This window comes from Orycteropus afer, unplaced genomic scaffold, assembly GCF_000298275.1.
Source record: "Orycteropus afer afer isolate SDZICR_OR568_19922 unplaced genomic scaffold, OryAfe1.0 scaffold00292, whole genome shotgun sequence".
Classification (NCBI taxonomy): domain Eukaryota; kingdom Metazoa; phylum Chordata; class Mammalia; order Tubulidentata; family Orycteropodidae; genus Orycteropus; species Orycteropus afer.
In genome coordinates, this window is record NW_006921879.1 from 1,680,004 (window position 1) to 1,698,405 (window position 18,402).

Below are 18,402 nucleotides of genomic sequence, written 5' to 3' on the forward strand. Positions count from 1 at the left end.
AAAAAAAAAAAAAAGAGAAAGGAACCACCTTATAGCTGATTCCCCATCCTCTCCCCCATGGCCACCCCCCATCTACTCTGCTATCAGATCAATCTTTCTAAAACATAGTATGGCCCAGTGGGTCTCCTGCTTAAAAACTTTCAAAGGTTTCCTGTTAAGATATAAAGTCCAATTTCCTCTGCTAACAATCAAGGCCCACATCTGGCCTTTCCAGTCTTACTTCTCACTGTTCTACATATACACTTACATGCTGGCCAAGAAAAATGACAACTTATCATTACCATATACTTTTTTTTTTTATCTGGGCCTAGCTAATGCTGTTGCTTTCAAATTGTAAGAATTCTTTACTTCTTATCTTTGCCTTATCATCAAAAATCCTACTTATTCTACAGTCAATGCTTCTTTATTATCTCCACATTTATTATGCATATGCTATACTAGAAACATGCTAGTACTGAGGATCCAAATATGAGTTAAGACATAATCTTTACCCTCAAAGAACTCACAGAAGGTATTTGTGTGTATATGTGGGGGAAAGGGAAAGAGTAGGGCCCATGACAACAGGGACAAAAGGATACAATTACAATACAATGTGAATATGCAATGACAGCAACAAAAGGAAACAATTATAATACAATGTGAAAATATGTAACGAAATCAGGGGAGCGTAACAGGAACAGTAGAAAGGGATTTAATAATTTAGGAAGAAAGGCATCAAGGAAGTAGTTTCTTTAAGGATGAGGAGGAGCTAATCAGGTGGGAGGGGAGGCTACAAGTAAAGAGTATTCCAAGCAGTAGGGTCAGTAAGTGGAAAGGCAACACAAAGCACAGCATTGAGAACGAGTAGGAGGCTTGTGGAGGGTACTAAGTAGTTCTGTAGTTCAGTCTTGCTAAAGTGTAAACCACAGAAATTATGAGGGAAGTGAGGTTGATAGGTAAGGCAGATCATGGAGAGCCCTGAATGGCACAACAAACTTTCTCTTAATGGCAATGAGCAGCTACTGAAACATGGAGTGACATGATCAGAATTACATTTTGGTTAGCCACCTCTGGCTACTGAATTTTCAGGTAAGGTAACACAGGATGCAGAAATTAGGAGCTTGCTGTAATAATCCAAAAAAGAGTTGTATAGTGGATATTTTATTGGGGGGGGGGGAGTGGTCTTGTCTGATCAGCAACCAAAAGCCCCCTTCCTATATTGAGGGACTAACATAAGAGTCTTCAATGGGAAGCTGAGTCTCACCTCTCAATGTAGAGCCAGAAGGGGATCCTTTTCCTCTTCTCTAGCAGATAAGTAGGCACATGATCTAGGCTAGTTTAAGCAGACAGTCCTGCTAGAGGACTCTAACTCTGGAAGGGTGATGCAAAGACCCAGAACCAATAAGCTGCACAATATTCAACAGTGGCAGACCCAAGAGTTCAAAAGCAGCATCCTAAACAGAATCTTCCAGTGGTGTGACATTGATTTGTGCTCCCTATGGCTTAGCCTCTCTCAGTTTCAGACCATTTTCTAAACCAGGTTCTCTAGGATTCCTGTTTATTCTGTGAGCCACCCAATATCCTTCAATACATTCCCTTTCTGTTTAAGTTAGCCATCAAATAATTCCTGTTGTTTGCAATTAAGAATCCTAACAGGAGCTCTGGTAGCATAGTGCATAAGGCACTTGACTGCTAACCAGAGGGCTGGCAGTTCAAACCCACCAGCCACTCCTCGGAAGGAAGATGAGGCAATCTACTTCCTAGTGATACTGCCTCAGAAACCCAAGGAGGGGTCGCTATGAGTCAGGTCCGACTCCACGGCACATAACAACAACAACAACATGGTGCTTAGGGCAACTATATTGCTATAGTGATAGGAAGGGCAGAGCAGTGAAATACTCATGGTATAAAAATCAGCAGTACCAGGAGTTTAGAGGGAAAGATGAATTCACCCATGTTGAGTCTGAGTTGCCTTTAATATATGTGATGTCATTCAAGGGGGTTTGGCTGTATGAGTCTAAAAGTCTGTTCTGGTGATAGATTTAGCTAGCACTTAAGTTGAAAGAGCGGAGATCATTCAGGTATGTGAAGAGCAGGGTAAATATAAGAAAAACTGCTCAAATACTGTTGGGAAGACAAAAGAAAATGTTGGGGGGAAGGGGGCCCTGTAAACTGAAGAACCCCATGTCCATGCAAAAGAGAACAGCTGCTATTCAATTAACTAATAAGTATTGCCACATAGGAACACCCATATCCAAAGTTGAGAAAGAACTTCATATTTTTCAAAAGTCAGAAAAAGAGTTAAATATAAAACTTACAGAATTTATATGTAGACAACTTATTTAAAATCTTTTTTAAACATTATACAGGCTAAACAAAACACTTAGCTGCAGACCTTGTTTTGGTCTCAAAACTGTTTGTGATTTCGGTATAGAGTGAGAAAAGGCTAAGGAGGAACTCGGGAGAACACCAAGATTTAAAAATCAAAATATACTATGTCAACTAAGCAGATAGAGAAGGAATAAGCAGAGAAGTAGGAGAGTACAGTGTCACAGACGCAGAGTTGTGCAGGGGGAAAAGCATGATCAATTATTATTGAAGAAAGGAAAAAGGTCCAGTAATATAAGAATTTTTAAATGTCTCCTAGATTTAATAAAGGCTCTTCTGATCTCTAACTTTCATGGTCAAACCAGAGTAATTTGTCCCATGAGTTTTCATAGCATCTTCTACTTTATGTTTTAGTTATATTTGTATACGGAGGTATATAATGAGCTTTGAAGTCAGAAAGACCTGGGTTCAAATTTCTGTCCCACCAATTAACATCTGCATAACGTTGAGGAAATGAATTAACCTTTCCAAGTCTAGTTCATTCCTCTGCATGGAGATGATAATTTCACCTAGTTAATGAGAATTAACGAAGCACCTAGCACAGTATGTGGCACATCACTCCTAGGAAGTGTTCAACAAATGTTGCTGGACAAATAATTGACTTTTGTGTGTGTGTGTGTGTCAATGTCTCTATCACTGAGGATACTAATTAATTAGAGAGAAAATCACCACCCAAATTAATGGCCTCCAAAATAATTTCATTTCAGTAGGCCAATATCTACTCATTCTAGCTCTCTCCCTCTAGATTAAACTCAATTTAAGGAAAAAAGGAATTACCTACACTCTTAATTCTGAAGATCATGTTCAACTAATTGGCTTCAGTCAACATAAACCCAGTCACTAAAGATGGGCTAAGTCACTAGTAGCCAACTTTGAGTGGTATGTGACCTAAATTACATAAGACTCCCAGGAATCCAAGGAAGCGTTATAAGGATTTCAGAAAAACACCTCTACCCCTCTACCTTCAGGCACTTTTTCCCATGGCTTCCAGGACACCCTATTTTCCTGGTTTTCCTACTAACTCTCTGGCCACATCTCTTTGCTACTCTTCTCCCCTTTCAACATTTGACTGTTGAAGATGACCAAGAGTTGGTCCTATACCTTCTTTTCTTCTCCTATTATACTTTCTTTTCAATGATGCTCCATTCACATTTTTTACTTCAATTATTATTATTATTCCAACAAATTATCAGCATGCTTATGCCTCTCATTTACATGTTTGGGCAAAATGTCACTTCTGAACTCAAAACCCGTATATCTACTACCTCCCTGCTTACTCAATAGCTCTTTCTGGTAGTCTCTCCAGCTTCCACCACCACATGTGTACATACACAAAGAAGGCAGTCATTTTCTATCTAGCCATGGCTGCAGAGACAAGAAGCCCTTTTCCTTATCACCCATATCCAACATTTTTAAGTCCTATCTTTACCTCTTAAACATTACTCAAATCCATCCACTTCTGCCTCAACTGCTATTCTGGCTTAATTTAACATCCTCACTTCCCTGGACTATTCCAATTACCTTCTAACTGGTTCCCCTCCATCTGCCTAATTAATTCCTACTTATCCTTCATGCTCATTTCAATTTTACCATTTCAAAGAAAAGCTTTCCCTGGCTTCCCAAACTAATAACAGCTAAATTTACTGAATGTACATTATATGTCAGGCATATAGCAATGCAAATGTATTAACAAATTTAATCCTTTTTAAGAAGCCTAAAATAACTATCCTTATTTTACAAAAGAGGAAATTGAGGTACAGAGAGAAAAATAACTTGCCCAAGATTTCACAACCAGTGAAAAATGGTACCAGATTTGAATTTAGATAGTGTGGCTCCCGGAGCCTGGGTGTCACAAAGGTTTGTGTTCAGCTGCTAATCTAAAGGTTGGCAGTGGAGGAAAGGCCTGGTGAAATGCTTCCATAAATATTACAGTCTAGAAAACTCTACAGAGCAGTTCTACTCTCTAACACATGTGGTAGTCCTGAGTCGGGGGCCCAACTCGACGGCAGCTAACAACAACAGTGTGGCTTTACCATCATTGTTGTGTTTATCAAGTCAATTCTGACTCATGGTGACCCTGTAAGACAGAGAGCCATCCCACGAGGTTTCTTAGGCTGTAATCTGTATAGGAGCAGATTGCCAGGTCTTTTATGCCAAGAAGCCAATCGGTGGGTTCCAACTACTGACCTTTCACAGTTAGTAGATGAGTGCTTAACAACTGTGCCACCCCGGCTCCTTTCACTATGACTCTCATCCTACTATATTATACTCTAGGTTATATGTCCCTATTATACATTCTCATAATATCCAGTACTTTTCCATTGTAGTAGAGACTGAGTGACTGAATACATAATTGTTTGATGCCCACCTCCACCTCCCCATTAAAATTTAAGTTCTGCAAGTGCAAGATACACATTGTTCTCTACAGCATTCCCTGAGCTTAACAGTTAGGTTGTTGTTGTTGTTGTTGTTATGTGCCATGGAGTTAGACCTGACTCACAGCGACCCCTCCTTGGGTTTCCGAGGTAGTATCACTACGGAAGTAGACTGCCCAACCTTCCTTCCCAGGAGTGGCTGGTGGGTTTGAACTGCCAGCCTTCTGGTTAGCAGTCAAGTGCCTTAGGCACTACACTACCAGAGCCCCCTGCTTAACAGGTAGTAATGGACATTCAATGTACTTTTATTGAAGAAATACATTTCCCAACTTCCAGCCTAAGGTGTAGGTAGCTCTGGTAGCGTAGTGCCTAAGGCACTTGACTGCTAACCAGAAGGCTAGCGGTTCAAACCCACCAGCCACTCCTCGGAAGGAAGGCTGGACAATCTACTTCCGTAGTGATACTGCCTCGGAAACCCAAGGAAGGCTCGCTGTGAGTCGAGTGCGACTCGACGGCACATAACAACGACAACAACAACCTAAGGTGTGCAGTGATGGGGCTGCAGTAGGATAAAGAGTCGAGTTAGACTAGATCTGGTGAAGTCTGTCTTCACCGGTTCATGGTTACTGAAGTAAAAAAATCATATTTTGGGCTCCAGATGAGAAATATCTAAGTTGTATTACCGAGGTGTATCACTCTATATTGCGTCACTTTGGGGCATCCAGCATAAATTACAATACACACAATTTAGGTAGTGTCATTCTGGTCCTCTTAATGTGACCCACACCACCCTCGCCTGCCCTATTTTAGTTAGGCAAGTACACATACATTTATTCAACCTAACCATAAAATATAAATATTTATTAATTCACCTAGCGACTATGTTCATTGCAACATTTATATTGAAAAAAAACAAAAAAAAAAAAGTGGAGGGGAGAGAGGAAAGACATTATAAAGCACTCTTATACAACCTTTGCCTAAAGGCACAAAAATTGACCCTGGTAGCATAGGACTGATGAAAACTTATTGGGTTGGTTTGACTTGTACTGGCTAATAAATAGCTATTTGCAAGACTCACCAAAGTGATACTCCTCTGTAGTGCTCAAAGTATTTCATATACTTATCTTCAAAATAACTAACTTAAATAAAAGAAACAAACTAATGTTCTTTTTTTTCCCCTTTTATCACAAGGATACAAAGACAAAGAGAAATTTTATATTCTCAAGGTTCTACAACTGCCAAAAATAGCCTCTACAGAGGCTACCAAATAATGCCTACCTATCCAGTGTTGTGATCAAAGACAGCACTGTACAATCTTGTTCTCCCACAGACTTCAACACTGAACTTTTTAGATAGGAGAAGGCTGGATAACGAACAGGGTTTTAAAAGGAGACAGGCCAGTGTCCTGCTCCTGGTTCAGTTACCTAGCCTCACCAAGGCTTTTTTCTCTTCTGTAAAATGAATCTAACATTACACACATTTCAGGGTTATTCTGAAGATTAAAAGACAATGTATAACACTTGATACAAAGTAAGCAAATAAAAAGGTGTTCATTATTACCTGTCCAATATTTTAAAATACCACTAAAGGCTTGTCTCAAAACAAAATTTATTTAATTCTTACTTATCCTCAAGGCTCATTTCAACATCACCATTTCAAAGAAAAGCTTACTCTTCAGAGATTTGGTGGAACTGATCTGCAAAGCAGACTAGTGGGATGCTCAAATAGATGTGTAAGTTTCACAATTAGAACAGGAAGACTGCTGGGGAGGATGAAAGGGTTCTGGTCCTACTATGCTGAGAAAGCAGCCCAACCTTCTAACCTCACAGCCATGGAACACAGACTACAACCAGCACTGGTGTCTAGGGCAACAGCCCTGGTAATTCAACTAACCACTTTTATGGTTGTAGAAATGATGCCAGTGTCTATTTTCATAAGCACTCCATTTACTTTACAATATCTGCTTGTGGTAACTTACAGTTCTCCAACTGACTAGGCTGTCTCTGGGTGGGCAGTTCACATGGCCAGACCCAGCTGTCTCAGCTTTTGATGCCCATGACTTTCAAGAGAACAGTGAATGGAAGTTGCTGCTACCTGTATGTATTAAAAACCTAATGAAAGAGGTCCCCAACACAAGGCATACCTGAAAAACAAGCAAAAGCACCACTTTTTATAGGAGACTTGATACATAATAAAGGCAGAGCAGACTAATTAATTAATCTGTGTCATTTCCCCCAAAAAAAGAATGACTGAGTACTGAGTAGAAACAGTGAAGAATAACACACTAGGTAAAAGGTTCATGTAACTTGGTAGCCCCTAATTAGAAAAACAAAATTTCCCATTCACACAGCTTATTTAGGTAGATATATATCTGATAAACATCATATTCCATACATAAAATTGTATTATGATTTTTGTTCTAAATAGGAAACCAAACTACAGAAATCACTGGGTTTAAAAAAAAAAAAAAAAAGTCCCCTATTGCTAGTGGGACAATGCATCTCTGGATACTCATACAAGACAGAAGAAAAAATATAAAGCAAGCAAAGAGGAGAGTCCAAAGGTTTTTATAACAACAACTACAGACAATGTGCAAAATTTGAAAGACTTTACTCCTCTCGGATATCCTTCCTCTGAAATAAAATTAATTAACTTAGTATATTCTTTCTCAGAAAATTATTGACATACTAGAGAATAAGAGACTCTCAGAACAAACAGGTGTTATTACAGAATTATGAATTACTGGAATATTGGGACATTACCAAAAGGATTAGGACTACCACATTTAAGGTGTTGGCATACAAGGGAGAAAAGCAGCACAGCACTGGAAATTAGGAGCTCTGGTGACATAGTGGTAAACCCCTTGGCTGCTAATCAAAATGTTGGCTGTTCGATACTACCAGCTGCTCCACAGGAAAAAGCAAAGTCTGCTTCTGTAAAGATTTACAGCCTTGGAAACTCTATGGGGCAGTTCCACTCTGTCCTATAGGGTCACTAGGAGTCAGAATCGACTGGATGGCAGTGGGTTGAGTTTGCTTACCGGAAATTATTATTAGCATAACAACAATTGTGAGGATGGTGCAGGAACGGGCAGTGTTTCATTCTGTTGTACACAGGATCACCATGAGTCGAAACTGACTTGATGGCACCAAATAACAACAACAATTCCAGTAGCATGTTATCTAATTATCATTTTAAAAAGAAATGTTGGAAAATACCAAATAAAAGGAAGCCACAAACAAAACAAATTTCTCTGGAAATGTATAGCAGAAATAGGAATGTTTCATTCATTCAATGACAGTCAATTTTTCCTAATAATTATCCATAATAGTAAATAAGTTTTAAAATCCTTGGCTTGTCTTTGCAATGTTTTTGTACTTTTATTTTAACTTAAGTGAGTCAGATGGTCTGAGAACCCTTTCCAAGCAAACTACTGAGAACATACCAACTAAAACCAAACCAAACTCATTGCCACTGAGTCGATTCCGACTCATAGCGACCCCCTTTGGGTTTCTGAGGCAGAAAATCTTTATAGAAGTAGATTGTTCAGTTTTCCTTCCACTAAGTATCTGGTCGGTTTGTACCGCCAACCTTCTGGTAAGCAGTCAAAATGCCTTAGGCACTACACCACCAGAGCTCCTTGAGAACATACTAAGATTGACTAAATTTGAAGGGGCCAGAACATTGTCCAGGTTCCGTACTCTGCTCCACTGCTTAGACTACATTCCTGGACCCAGCTCTGCTTTAGAGAATGTAAAGCAATTATCTATACCAGGCTGATTTCTATCTATGCCTGCTGGATTTTTTATTTTCATGTTACACACATAAACTGTTTCAATTTTTAGTCTTCTACTGTAATCTGAAGACAAGAGTTAAGATATTTTACAGTTGACTATTTTGCTTCACCTGACATTAAACAACCAAGAGCCTACAGTGAAGGACAGAAAGTAATGGGTAATAAAAAGGCAAAAGAAATAAGTTATTTGCAAAACAACTTCAGAGAAATCTCAGGAAAATACTTTGTAGTTTAAATTTGAAACATTAAGTAACAAAGAGGTGGACTTATTTTGCCAACAAAAATATAAAGGAAATTTTAAAGGCAATATGAGATTGTTAGAAAATACAAAAGAATATTATAATGTCATACACAGAGTGAACAGAAAAACTGACAAGTTAAGGGAGAAAAAGGTTACTGAGGAAAAAATTTAGAATTCAGTTAATGGTAAGTAAGATTTTAGGCAAAAGACAATGGTTCATGCAGAAACTTGTGTTATATAGAAATGTAAATACTAGGTACCAAAGAAAAACATCTTGGAAATTACTGCCTCTTTACATTCCTGAAGAGGCGCATCTGGCTGCAAACCAAAAGGCTGGCGGTTCAAACCCACCAGCTGCTCTGCAGAAGGCAGATGGGGCAATCTACTTTCTTAAAGATGTACCACCTCAGAAACCCAATGGGGGTTGCTATAAGTTGGAATCAACTTGATGGCAGTGAGTTTGGTTTTACATTCCCTGAAAGACCTCAGCAAAACAGAGACAAAAAAGGTGCAATGTCAGTGAATTAAAACAAAAAGCAAAGTGATCAAAACGTAATAGAAGGATGAAAAGACCACCACCAACTTTGTGAGGAAAAAGAATAAAAAATTAAAGAGGAAGTATAAGAAATTAATAAGATATGAAACGTGGTAGTCTGTCAATGAATAAACTGTTAAAGATAAAATAGTAAATACCAGGTCAGTTACAGCAGGGCATGGGCAGGTCAAATGCAAGCCCAAAGTGAAGTGACTTCTAGAGGCAGGGGGTACAGAAAAATAGTTGTCTTCTATTTATCCCCCAGGTATTAATGAAGTTCAATGTAAGCACAGAAGATGTGTTAACTTTACAAGGCCTACAGATAAACAGTATCTCCAAAGCATTTAGTATTAGCCTGTGAAAATGTTACAATCCTCCACAGACAAAAGTATCAAATCTTATTCATTCAAACAAGCAGTTCTTGGTAACCACAAATTAATATTAAAGGGTGGGAGATGTATACGGTAGGTTCTTTTAAAGAATATGCGTCCTCACCATCCTACATTACCTATCAGAAACTCAACCCTTCACATGCCAAATTTTCCTATTCTAACTATAATCCTGCAGTGGTATACAATGGTGGTTATCACAACGCCAAGATTCCTCCATCCCATCACTTAACAGTGCTGCAGAGAAGGCTGTCCCAGGAAACACAAGATCCCTGTTTCCTGGTGATTCACGATCGTTCAGTAGGTACATTTTCCATCTATGTTTAAATGGATTTTCTCGATTTGAGAACTGATGAAATCAAAAGGTCAGATGCACAGGCTAGATTAAAGCATGGGTGTGAACTGTGCAAGTATCCATATATTGCACCATCAAATCCCTTAACTCATTATTACTCCTTTGCTTTTCCAGTTTTAAACCTTCTTCCAAAACTGCGCCTATCCTCTTCTTTGCTAATGTCCTTCCTCATGCCTTGCAGATGACATGCCACACTTGCAACGAAGATCTTCTTAAATGGAAAATGTTTTTCTTATCATAACTTTTTTTCCCCTTCTTTTAGGGGTGGGATCATTCCAAAATATTTGGAATGAGGAGTGTCCCACATTCTGCCCTGTTAGATTGACTGCAGTTTGTTCTGAAATCTATCTGGTGACCAAGCCAAAAGAAATTCATAAGCAGAAGTCATTATCTAAATAAATTGTTGTTGTTATGTGCCGTTGAGTCCGACCCGACTCACAGCAACCCCTCCTTGGGTTTCCAAGGCAGTATCACCACAGAGCTGGTTGCCCTAAATAAGTAGCAGAGACATTATCCAAAGCACAGATTCACCTACTAGTACCTAAAGTGTCCTGCACCAAACAGGACCTCAGGTGATGATAAAGATAACCCCAAACAATCAGTAAGTCCCTGACTGAGCTGAAAGGCTCAGAGCAACAAGGAGATTAAATGATCCATGGATGCTGGTGTGATGGGGCCTGCAGCAGACACTGATAATGCAACTCTTCTGTCTGAATACTTGAAGTGTTACACTAGGTCTACTCTTCATTTAATAAAAAAAGATACTGAGTTCCAAGTCTGACTAACGGCTCACTGTGCTCAATCACTGAAATGAGAATATGTACATACATATATATATACAAACACACACACGTATACGTGTGTGTGTGTGTGTGATCTTAATCACTTCAGGCTTGTCCCTAAAAAGGCAATAGCTGCTGCATTTGCAAAGCTGATGCGATAAGCAGGGAAACTGCCTGCGACACAGGTAAATAAAGAAATTGCATTCGCTTCAAGGGGAGGGGTCTTCTGCCAGGGAAGAATTTACATAATGCAACAGAAACCTAGTGAGCTCTGCAGATCTGTCAGTGGAAATGCAAGGCTTGAGCTCCTCTCTCACATCTCTAAACACACTCCAACAGCATGCCCTTTTCTCCCAGAAGACCCACAGAAATAATACCTAAGAATGTGTAACAACAACCTGCGCACGCTCACACCATGCTTTGCTACCCACCTCTATTATTAAAAAACAAACAAAAAAAGAAGGGAGGAAAAAAAACCTAACCTCCCACTCTGAGTCCAAAGTATGGAGTAACCAAACGGAATCGGGGAGTTTGTCCTCTTCTGAAGGAGAAAGAAGAACAAGGAGCTGCCTCAAATCTACACCACACCCAGTAATGCAATGACAAGCCCTAAAAACGCCACAACGGCCCGGGCAGGCCCTTCACGACTTTGGCCCGACTCGGACCCCGCGGCTCCGCAGCCACCCTCTCCCCGGCCTCTCACAAAGAAGAATGGTTCAGTCCAGAGCATCACCCAGCACCTGATCCCTCACAACTGGGGGACGGGCGGGGGCGGAAGGAGATAATGAGTTGTTGAAATCAATTCTAAGACCTTTAGCTTTTGCAAGGACTCTTGGAGCTGTACTGAGAAGTGGGCGTAAGCGGGAAGCTTACCTGAATTAAGTCCTGGTGCTTCCTTTCCAGCCAGCGTTTCAACTCACCCTTTCGGAGAACAAGGCGCTTTCCGGCGGAGCATGGCCAGCTCTCGTCTCAACCGAGCATGCTAGTAGTCCATTCTCCCTCGGCTCCGCCCACCTACGCTCCTACCCACCAATAGCAGGGCCGAAGCCCGGCCTCTTCCAGCATGGTAGTGTGAGCACCATCCAGGAAGTCTCTTGAGAGTGGGCGGTCCTAAAAGGCTGAGAAGGGTACGTAGGCAACCACAGATATGCCTGATTGAAAATGAACCTGGCGACAGCTCGTCTAGGATAGCTCAGTTCACAAGCATTGAGGCCTTTCGGGATCTCTTTTTCCACCCCGGCCATTGGGGGCGCTCTAAACTAAAACATTTACTTACCTGTCTCTGCGAAGCCATTTTGGATCGGGCTGGAGACTTGGGGACGGGGAGAGGGAAGGAGTGTTTAAAGAATATGAAGTTCTTTTTGGCATCGTATCGGACTACCTGGATCCAGCCCCAACATACTCAGTTTTATATAATCAGGATGTCCCTCAATCATGATGGGGGAGGGACTCTGTAATTCTGAGTGTGGTTAGAAGAAACCACCATCACTCACTTAAACTGCAGGAGTGAAGCAACTTTACCAGATAAAAGCAAATATTAATTCTTTAAATAAGACTGAGTGTTCCCAGTTCCTGGAATAATCCATTATGGGCACCTCACTTTTCAGAACAATACAATATAGGTTATGTATCTATTAAAAATGTTTCTGAAGGCTACGCTTCTCTTGCAAAATTTTGAGTGTTCTGACTTGAAAGTTCCAGTGTTTGGACTTTTGACAGCACAGAGGGTTGTACGTCAGTTGGAAAAAAAAAGCAGGGAAGAATTTCAATTAAGAAAAAGAAAAGTAAAATAGCTTCAAAGCCATCAATAGACCAGAACTACTTGTGAATACATGTGATGGAAAAGATTTCTATCTTAGAAGCCTTACAAAACCAAAACCAGACATTGCCATTGATTCTATTCGACTCATAGTGACCACTTCTTGGGTTTCCGAGGCAGTATCTTTACGGGAGTATATTGCCCAGTCTTCCTTCCCAGGAGTGACTGGTGGGTTTGAACCGCCAGTCTCCTAGATTAACAGTCAAATGCCTTAGGCACTATGCTACTGGAGACCCCAGAAACCTTACATAAGAAATTATATATGAGGAGAAGAAGGGACATTAGGGGGCAGCGGTAGAAATGTTGGTTGGAGAAAGCAATTTTCTACTGCCTGCTTTTAAATGGGAGAGAAAATTATTTCATTTTAAATGAAATTCTCTTGCACTCAGTGAGACAGATTTTCCTGTATTTCCCACTGGAAATGTCTAGTGCTATTACACTTTACTACAAGTTTTTTTTTTTTTTTTTTTCAATCTGAGTGAAGGGTGTCCTTCCAGATAATTAAAAGAATGTTCTCAAAACATAACACACAATTGTGTGGTCATATATGGTAGAAGCTCAGAAATTTTAAAGAATCACATGATTTGATATGATAAATTGGCCAAATATATTTTCTTGTTTATTGAACAAAATTTGTTGGCCAAACTCTCCCCTAGCTACTGATGTTATTACACCAAATTTGAGATGTCTCTTTGAAGACTAAGGTGGCCTAACCCAAGCCATGGTATTTTCAATAGCCTCATATGCATGTGAATGCTTGACACTGAACAGGGAGTACCTAAGAAGAGTTGATGCTTTTGAATTATGGTGTTGGTAAAGAATACTGAAAGTACCATGGACTTCCAAAAGAACTAAGAAATCTGCCCTGAAAGAAGTGCAGCTGGAATGCTCCTTGGAAGAGAAAATGGCCAGACTTCATCTCACCTACTCTTGTTGTCAGAAGGGACCATTCCCTGGAGAAGGAGATCATGTTTGGTAAAGTGGAGGGTCAGCAAAAAAGGAGAAGACCCTCAACGAGATGGACTGACACAGTGGCGGCAACAATGGGCTCAGGTGTAGCAAGGGTTGTGAGGCTGACGCAGGACCAGGCAGTGTTTTGTTCTGATGTACATAGAGTCTGAGTCGGCGCCAACTCAACGGCACCTAACAACAGCAGCATTAAAGTTTACCATAACAATGTGTTTGTAATGAATAGACAGATAGGATCTTAATTATTAATAGTCTCTAGGATGAGACTCTGTTATTCTTCTTATATTGTTGTTGTTGTTGTTATGTGACGTGGAGTCGGCCCCGACTCATAGCGACCCCTCCTTGGGTTTCCGAGGCAGTATCACTACGGAAGTAGGATTGCCCAACCTTCCTTCCGAGGAGTGGCTGGTGGGTTTGAACCGCCAGCCTTCTGGTTAGCAGTCAAGTGCTTTAGCCACTATGCTACCAGAGCTCCTTCTTATATTAATTGGTACAAAATGGACCTACCATCAGAGGATCTATTTGCAGGCATTACAGGTAGGGAATGTGCCTGGATCATTTCAGCTACTTGCAATGATCTTTTCCTATAATTAGTATGATTTACAATGGTGCTTACCTTCAAAAACCAACGCCCAGACTATTTCATAACTACTATTCTTCACATGGGGGTGGGACATCCACTTTGTATGATATTTCTTCAAGGCCACTTCACTCAGAACATCAGTAATGACCAGCATAGGCCATGAATCCTTTAGATATTTCTGTTTTTTCATACTTCCTTTACTCGGGTGAAATACCCAAGTACAGAAGGTTATAAATTGGTTTGGCGAATGGAACCGGATATGGGAGTTAGAAGGAGGCTTCTCCCAATAACTTCAATAAAATTCCCTTATGTTATTTTCTTATGTTTGGGATACAATAGAAATTACACATACATATGAACAGCTTGGATACATACATATGTTTAATAATGAAACAACAACAAAAATATTAGAAAAGGTCATGATATCTCAGTCCTGTGGAACAGAAAGGGAAATCAAACAAGAAGATATAGCAAGTATGATAGTTGGAGCTGTGTCAACTTGGCTGGACCACAATTCTCAGTGGTTTAAGCAGTTGTGATATGGGTTATTCCCGTGATGAGATTGGATGTATTTGTTTTGAGCAGCCAATCCATTGAAAGGGAGTTTCCCTAGGGGTGTGGCCTGCTTCCAATATATTTATGGGGAAAAAAAAAACCCAAACTCACTGCCGTGGAGTCGGATCCGACTCATAGAGACCCATTCTTGTGTTTCTTAGGCAATATGGAAATAGATTGCCCAACCTTCCTTCCAAGGAGTGAGTCGTGAATTTGAACCGCCCGCCTTCAGGTTAGCAGTCAAGTGCCTTAGGCACTATGCCACCAGAGCTCCCATATTTATGGACATCCTGGGAAAAGAGACACTCATCTGTGGATTGGGATCCTGTTGTGCTGCCTATAACTGTCCATGAGGGAAAAATCCACCATTCAGCCTGGGTGATCTTGGATTTGTCATTCGTCGGAGACAACAGCCAGTATACTGCCTGTCAACCTTGAGCTTGTCAGCCCCTGCAGCTGTGTGAGTCGGGAAAACCCTCCAGCTTGACGTTTGATCCAAGAACTTGGGACTTGCCAGCTTCTATAAGGGTGTGAGGCATTTTCCTAAGATAAATTTCTCTTTCTCTCTCTCTCTAAGCTGTACTGGTTTTGCTTCTCCAGAGAACCCAGCCTAACACAGCAAGTGACCCAGAAGGCCATGGGAGGCATGAGGTAAAGGTGAATTTGGCTAGTATAGTATTATATGCTTTTGAAAAGGAGAATGGCTGAGTAAGTACACACTTATTTGACAGCTTAGAAACAGGCAGCCTTATTGTATGCCTCATAGAATGGAGGCAGAGAGCCTCGGAAAAGTGGAAGAGGAGAGGGAAGAGAGCATTATGGGACTTAGGGTAAACAGATGGAAGAGAGGGAAACAGAGTTATCAAAGGGATGATTCTGAGGCCTTTTGTTTGCTCTAAAGGCTAAAATAAACCTAAGTCTTTAAGTCAGTCAGTCAAATTCGATGAGCACATAATTAGTGTAGCACTGAACACTGTGAAGGAATTATAGAGAAGGGAAGATTTTACAAAAGTAAAGGGATGACATAGTTCCTGCTCTCCAGGAGTTTACAAGCTCTATGGGGAGACAGATCCCACACATAAAACAAATACAAAAATGTACAAAGAAGTACAAAGTACAAAACAAGTAAAACAAGTACAAAACAATTTTAATACAAATAAATACAAACAGCATGAGAAAGCTAAGGGGTACCATGTCAGTAGTGGCTTACAAGTCCCTAAATCAATCACAGAAGGCTTCCTGAAGGAAAAAGTTTTGGACTTTGAGTATAATGTTAGCAGAGAGTAGTGTTAGTGGAAAGCCAGGGAAGTGGAAATAAATATGTCACGTCCAGTGAGCAGATTAGCTTGGTTAGATTCCAAACCGGAACCAAACTCACTACTGCCGAGTCAGATCCAAGTCATAGCAACCACTCCGTGGGTTTCCGAGGCAGTATCATACGGAAGTAGATTGCCCAACCTTCCTTCCGAGGAATCCACCAGCCTCTGATTAGCAGTCAAATGCCTTAGGCACTACGCCATAGCAGGGGTTTATTTGGTAAAAGACACTGCAATGTTAAGTCCCTAAAACAAAATGTTCAGTGAAAGAATGTTTTCTTTAGTTAATGATAACTGGTCACAGGTCCAAGACCATCTCACTGCTCTCAGAAGTTTTGTTAGTCACTCTAAAGGACAAAAACTAGAAATGGGAGGGTCTAGAGAAGTACTCAACATCTTTGTGCAGTTCAGGCAGAAGGAACTGCCTACCAAAAGAACTCTTGGGAAGTGACAATTGGACCTCCCAAGGCAAGTAACTTAAAAAGTCAATAAAATTTCTAGGCAGAGAATCTATCACCCACAGGCCACTAGATTTCAGCATTGTCAAGTGATTAAACAGAATGTCCTTGACCCCGATGATAAATGCTTTTGGGGAGCAGATTGTATATGCTTATAGAATGATTTCTATTTGGACAACAGTGACAATCAACTTTGATCCTAACATTTTAGAAATTTAAATAGGAGGATGAGAAAAGCCCTAATCTAAAGGGAATGTTTACATCCTTGAAGAAGGACAGGCCAGGAAGGGTCCAGATTCTTTCCTAGTCTTTAAGTGAAATGGCAAAACATCACACCTTGGAGAGAGGCTTCTCTCAGCCGAATCAAGCAAGACCTCTTCCTTTAAGCCTGTGGATCTGGAGCTGTTCCAAGAAGAAAAAAAAGCATTCAGGCCAGATGTTTAGCAACAGCCAGGGTTTAATCCTAAATTATAAGAGTTCCATGAGAGGTGAAAGGTCCCACTGATGCTGAATTAGGCTGCTGGAGCCCAATCTTGATGCCATTTGCCTATGAGAAAAACAGGCAGCTCAGTGCTAAAATGAATGGGAAAAAGGAATGGAGATAAAAGGAGAAATAATTAATTACATTTTCTAAAACCAGATGTGATCTGGGTAGGTAACCATGTACCCTAACCAGATGGCTGTGGAACAATAATCTGTAATTATAAGGATAAAATAACTGGCTGTGGTATAAATTTTTTACTGGTTGATCAGTAAACAAACAAACAAACAAACAAAAAATCCACAGTCTTCAAGTTGATTCTGACTTATAATGAACCTATAGGACAGAGTAGAACTGCCCCATAGAGTTTCCAAGGCTGTAAATCTTTACAGAGCAGATTGCCCCATCTTTCTCCTGCAGAGAGCCTGGTGCTTTCAAACCTCTGACTTTTCAGTTAGCAGCCAAGTGCTTTAACCGCAGTGCCAGAAGTGACTTTTTTGTTTGCTTGTTATATTGTAGTAAATACACATGTAACAAAACAGTTGCCATTTCAACAATCTTCACATGCGCAATTCAGTAACATTAAATATGTTCATCATGTTATTCAATTATCACTGTTCTGGAATTTGTCCACCACCTTCAGCTCAGTGTCTCCTAAGCGTTGTGTCTTCCTTCCCTCCTCTCTGCAGCCCACCTGCAGAAACTACTAACATACTTTGATCTTTATACACTTGACTGTTCTAGAGATTTCATATAAGTGGGATCATACAATATTTGTCTTTTTGTGGCTCACTTATTTCACTTAGCATGTTTTCAAGGTTTATCTACGCTATTGTGTTGTTGTTAGGTGGTGTTGAGTCGGCTCTGACTCATAGGGACTCTATGTACAACAGAATGAAACACTGCCCAGTCCTGTGCCATCCTTAGAATATTTGCTATGCTTGAGCACACTGTCACGGCCACTACTGTTAATCTACCTCATCGAGTGTCTCCCTGTTTTTTGCTGACACTCTATTTTACCAAACATGGTATCCTTTTCCAGGGACTGGTCTAACAACACAACCAGTGTGTGAGACGAAGTCTGGGCATTCTCATTTCTAAGGAAAATTACAGCTGCACTTGTTCCAAAACAGATTTGTCCTTTCTCCTGCCAGTCAATGGTATTTTCGATATTCTTCTGGCAGTCCTTGGTATTTTTGGTATTCTTCACCAACACCACAATTCAAATGCATCAACTTTTAGTCAGTGTTCCTTGTTCATTGTCCAGCTTTCACACACATATGAGCTATTGAAAATACCATGGCTTGAGTTAGGCGCACCTTAGTCTTCAAAGTGACATCTTTGCTCCTTAACACTTTAAAGGAGTCTTTTGCAACAGATT

At 40.4% G+C, this 18,402-nt stretch overlaps 1 protein-coding gene across 1 annotated transcript in view; it reads left to right on the top strand.

The window, feature by feature from the left end:
- Positions 1-9,769: 9,769 nt before the first annotated feature.
- TOX4 (TOX high mobility group box family member 4) overlaps positions 9,770-18,402 on the top strand; it is a 51,493-nt gene continuing 42,860 nt past the window's right edge. The window contains exon 1 of the mRNA XM_042782352.1: positions 9,770-10,003. Within this exon, the coding sequence (XP_042638286.1) occupies positions 9,770-10,003 (234 nt within the window). The remainder of the gene's footprint in view (positions 10,004-18,402) is intronic.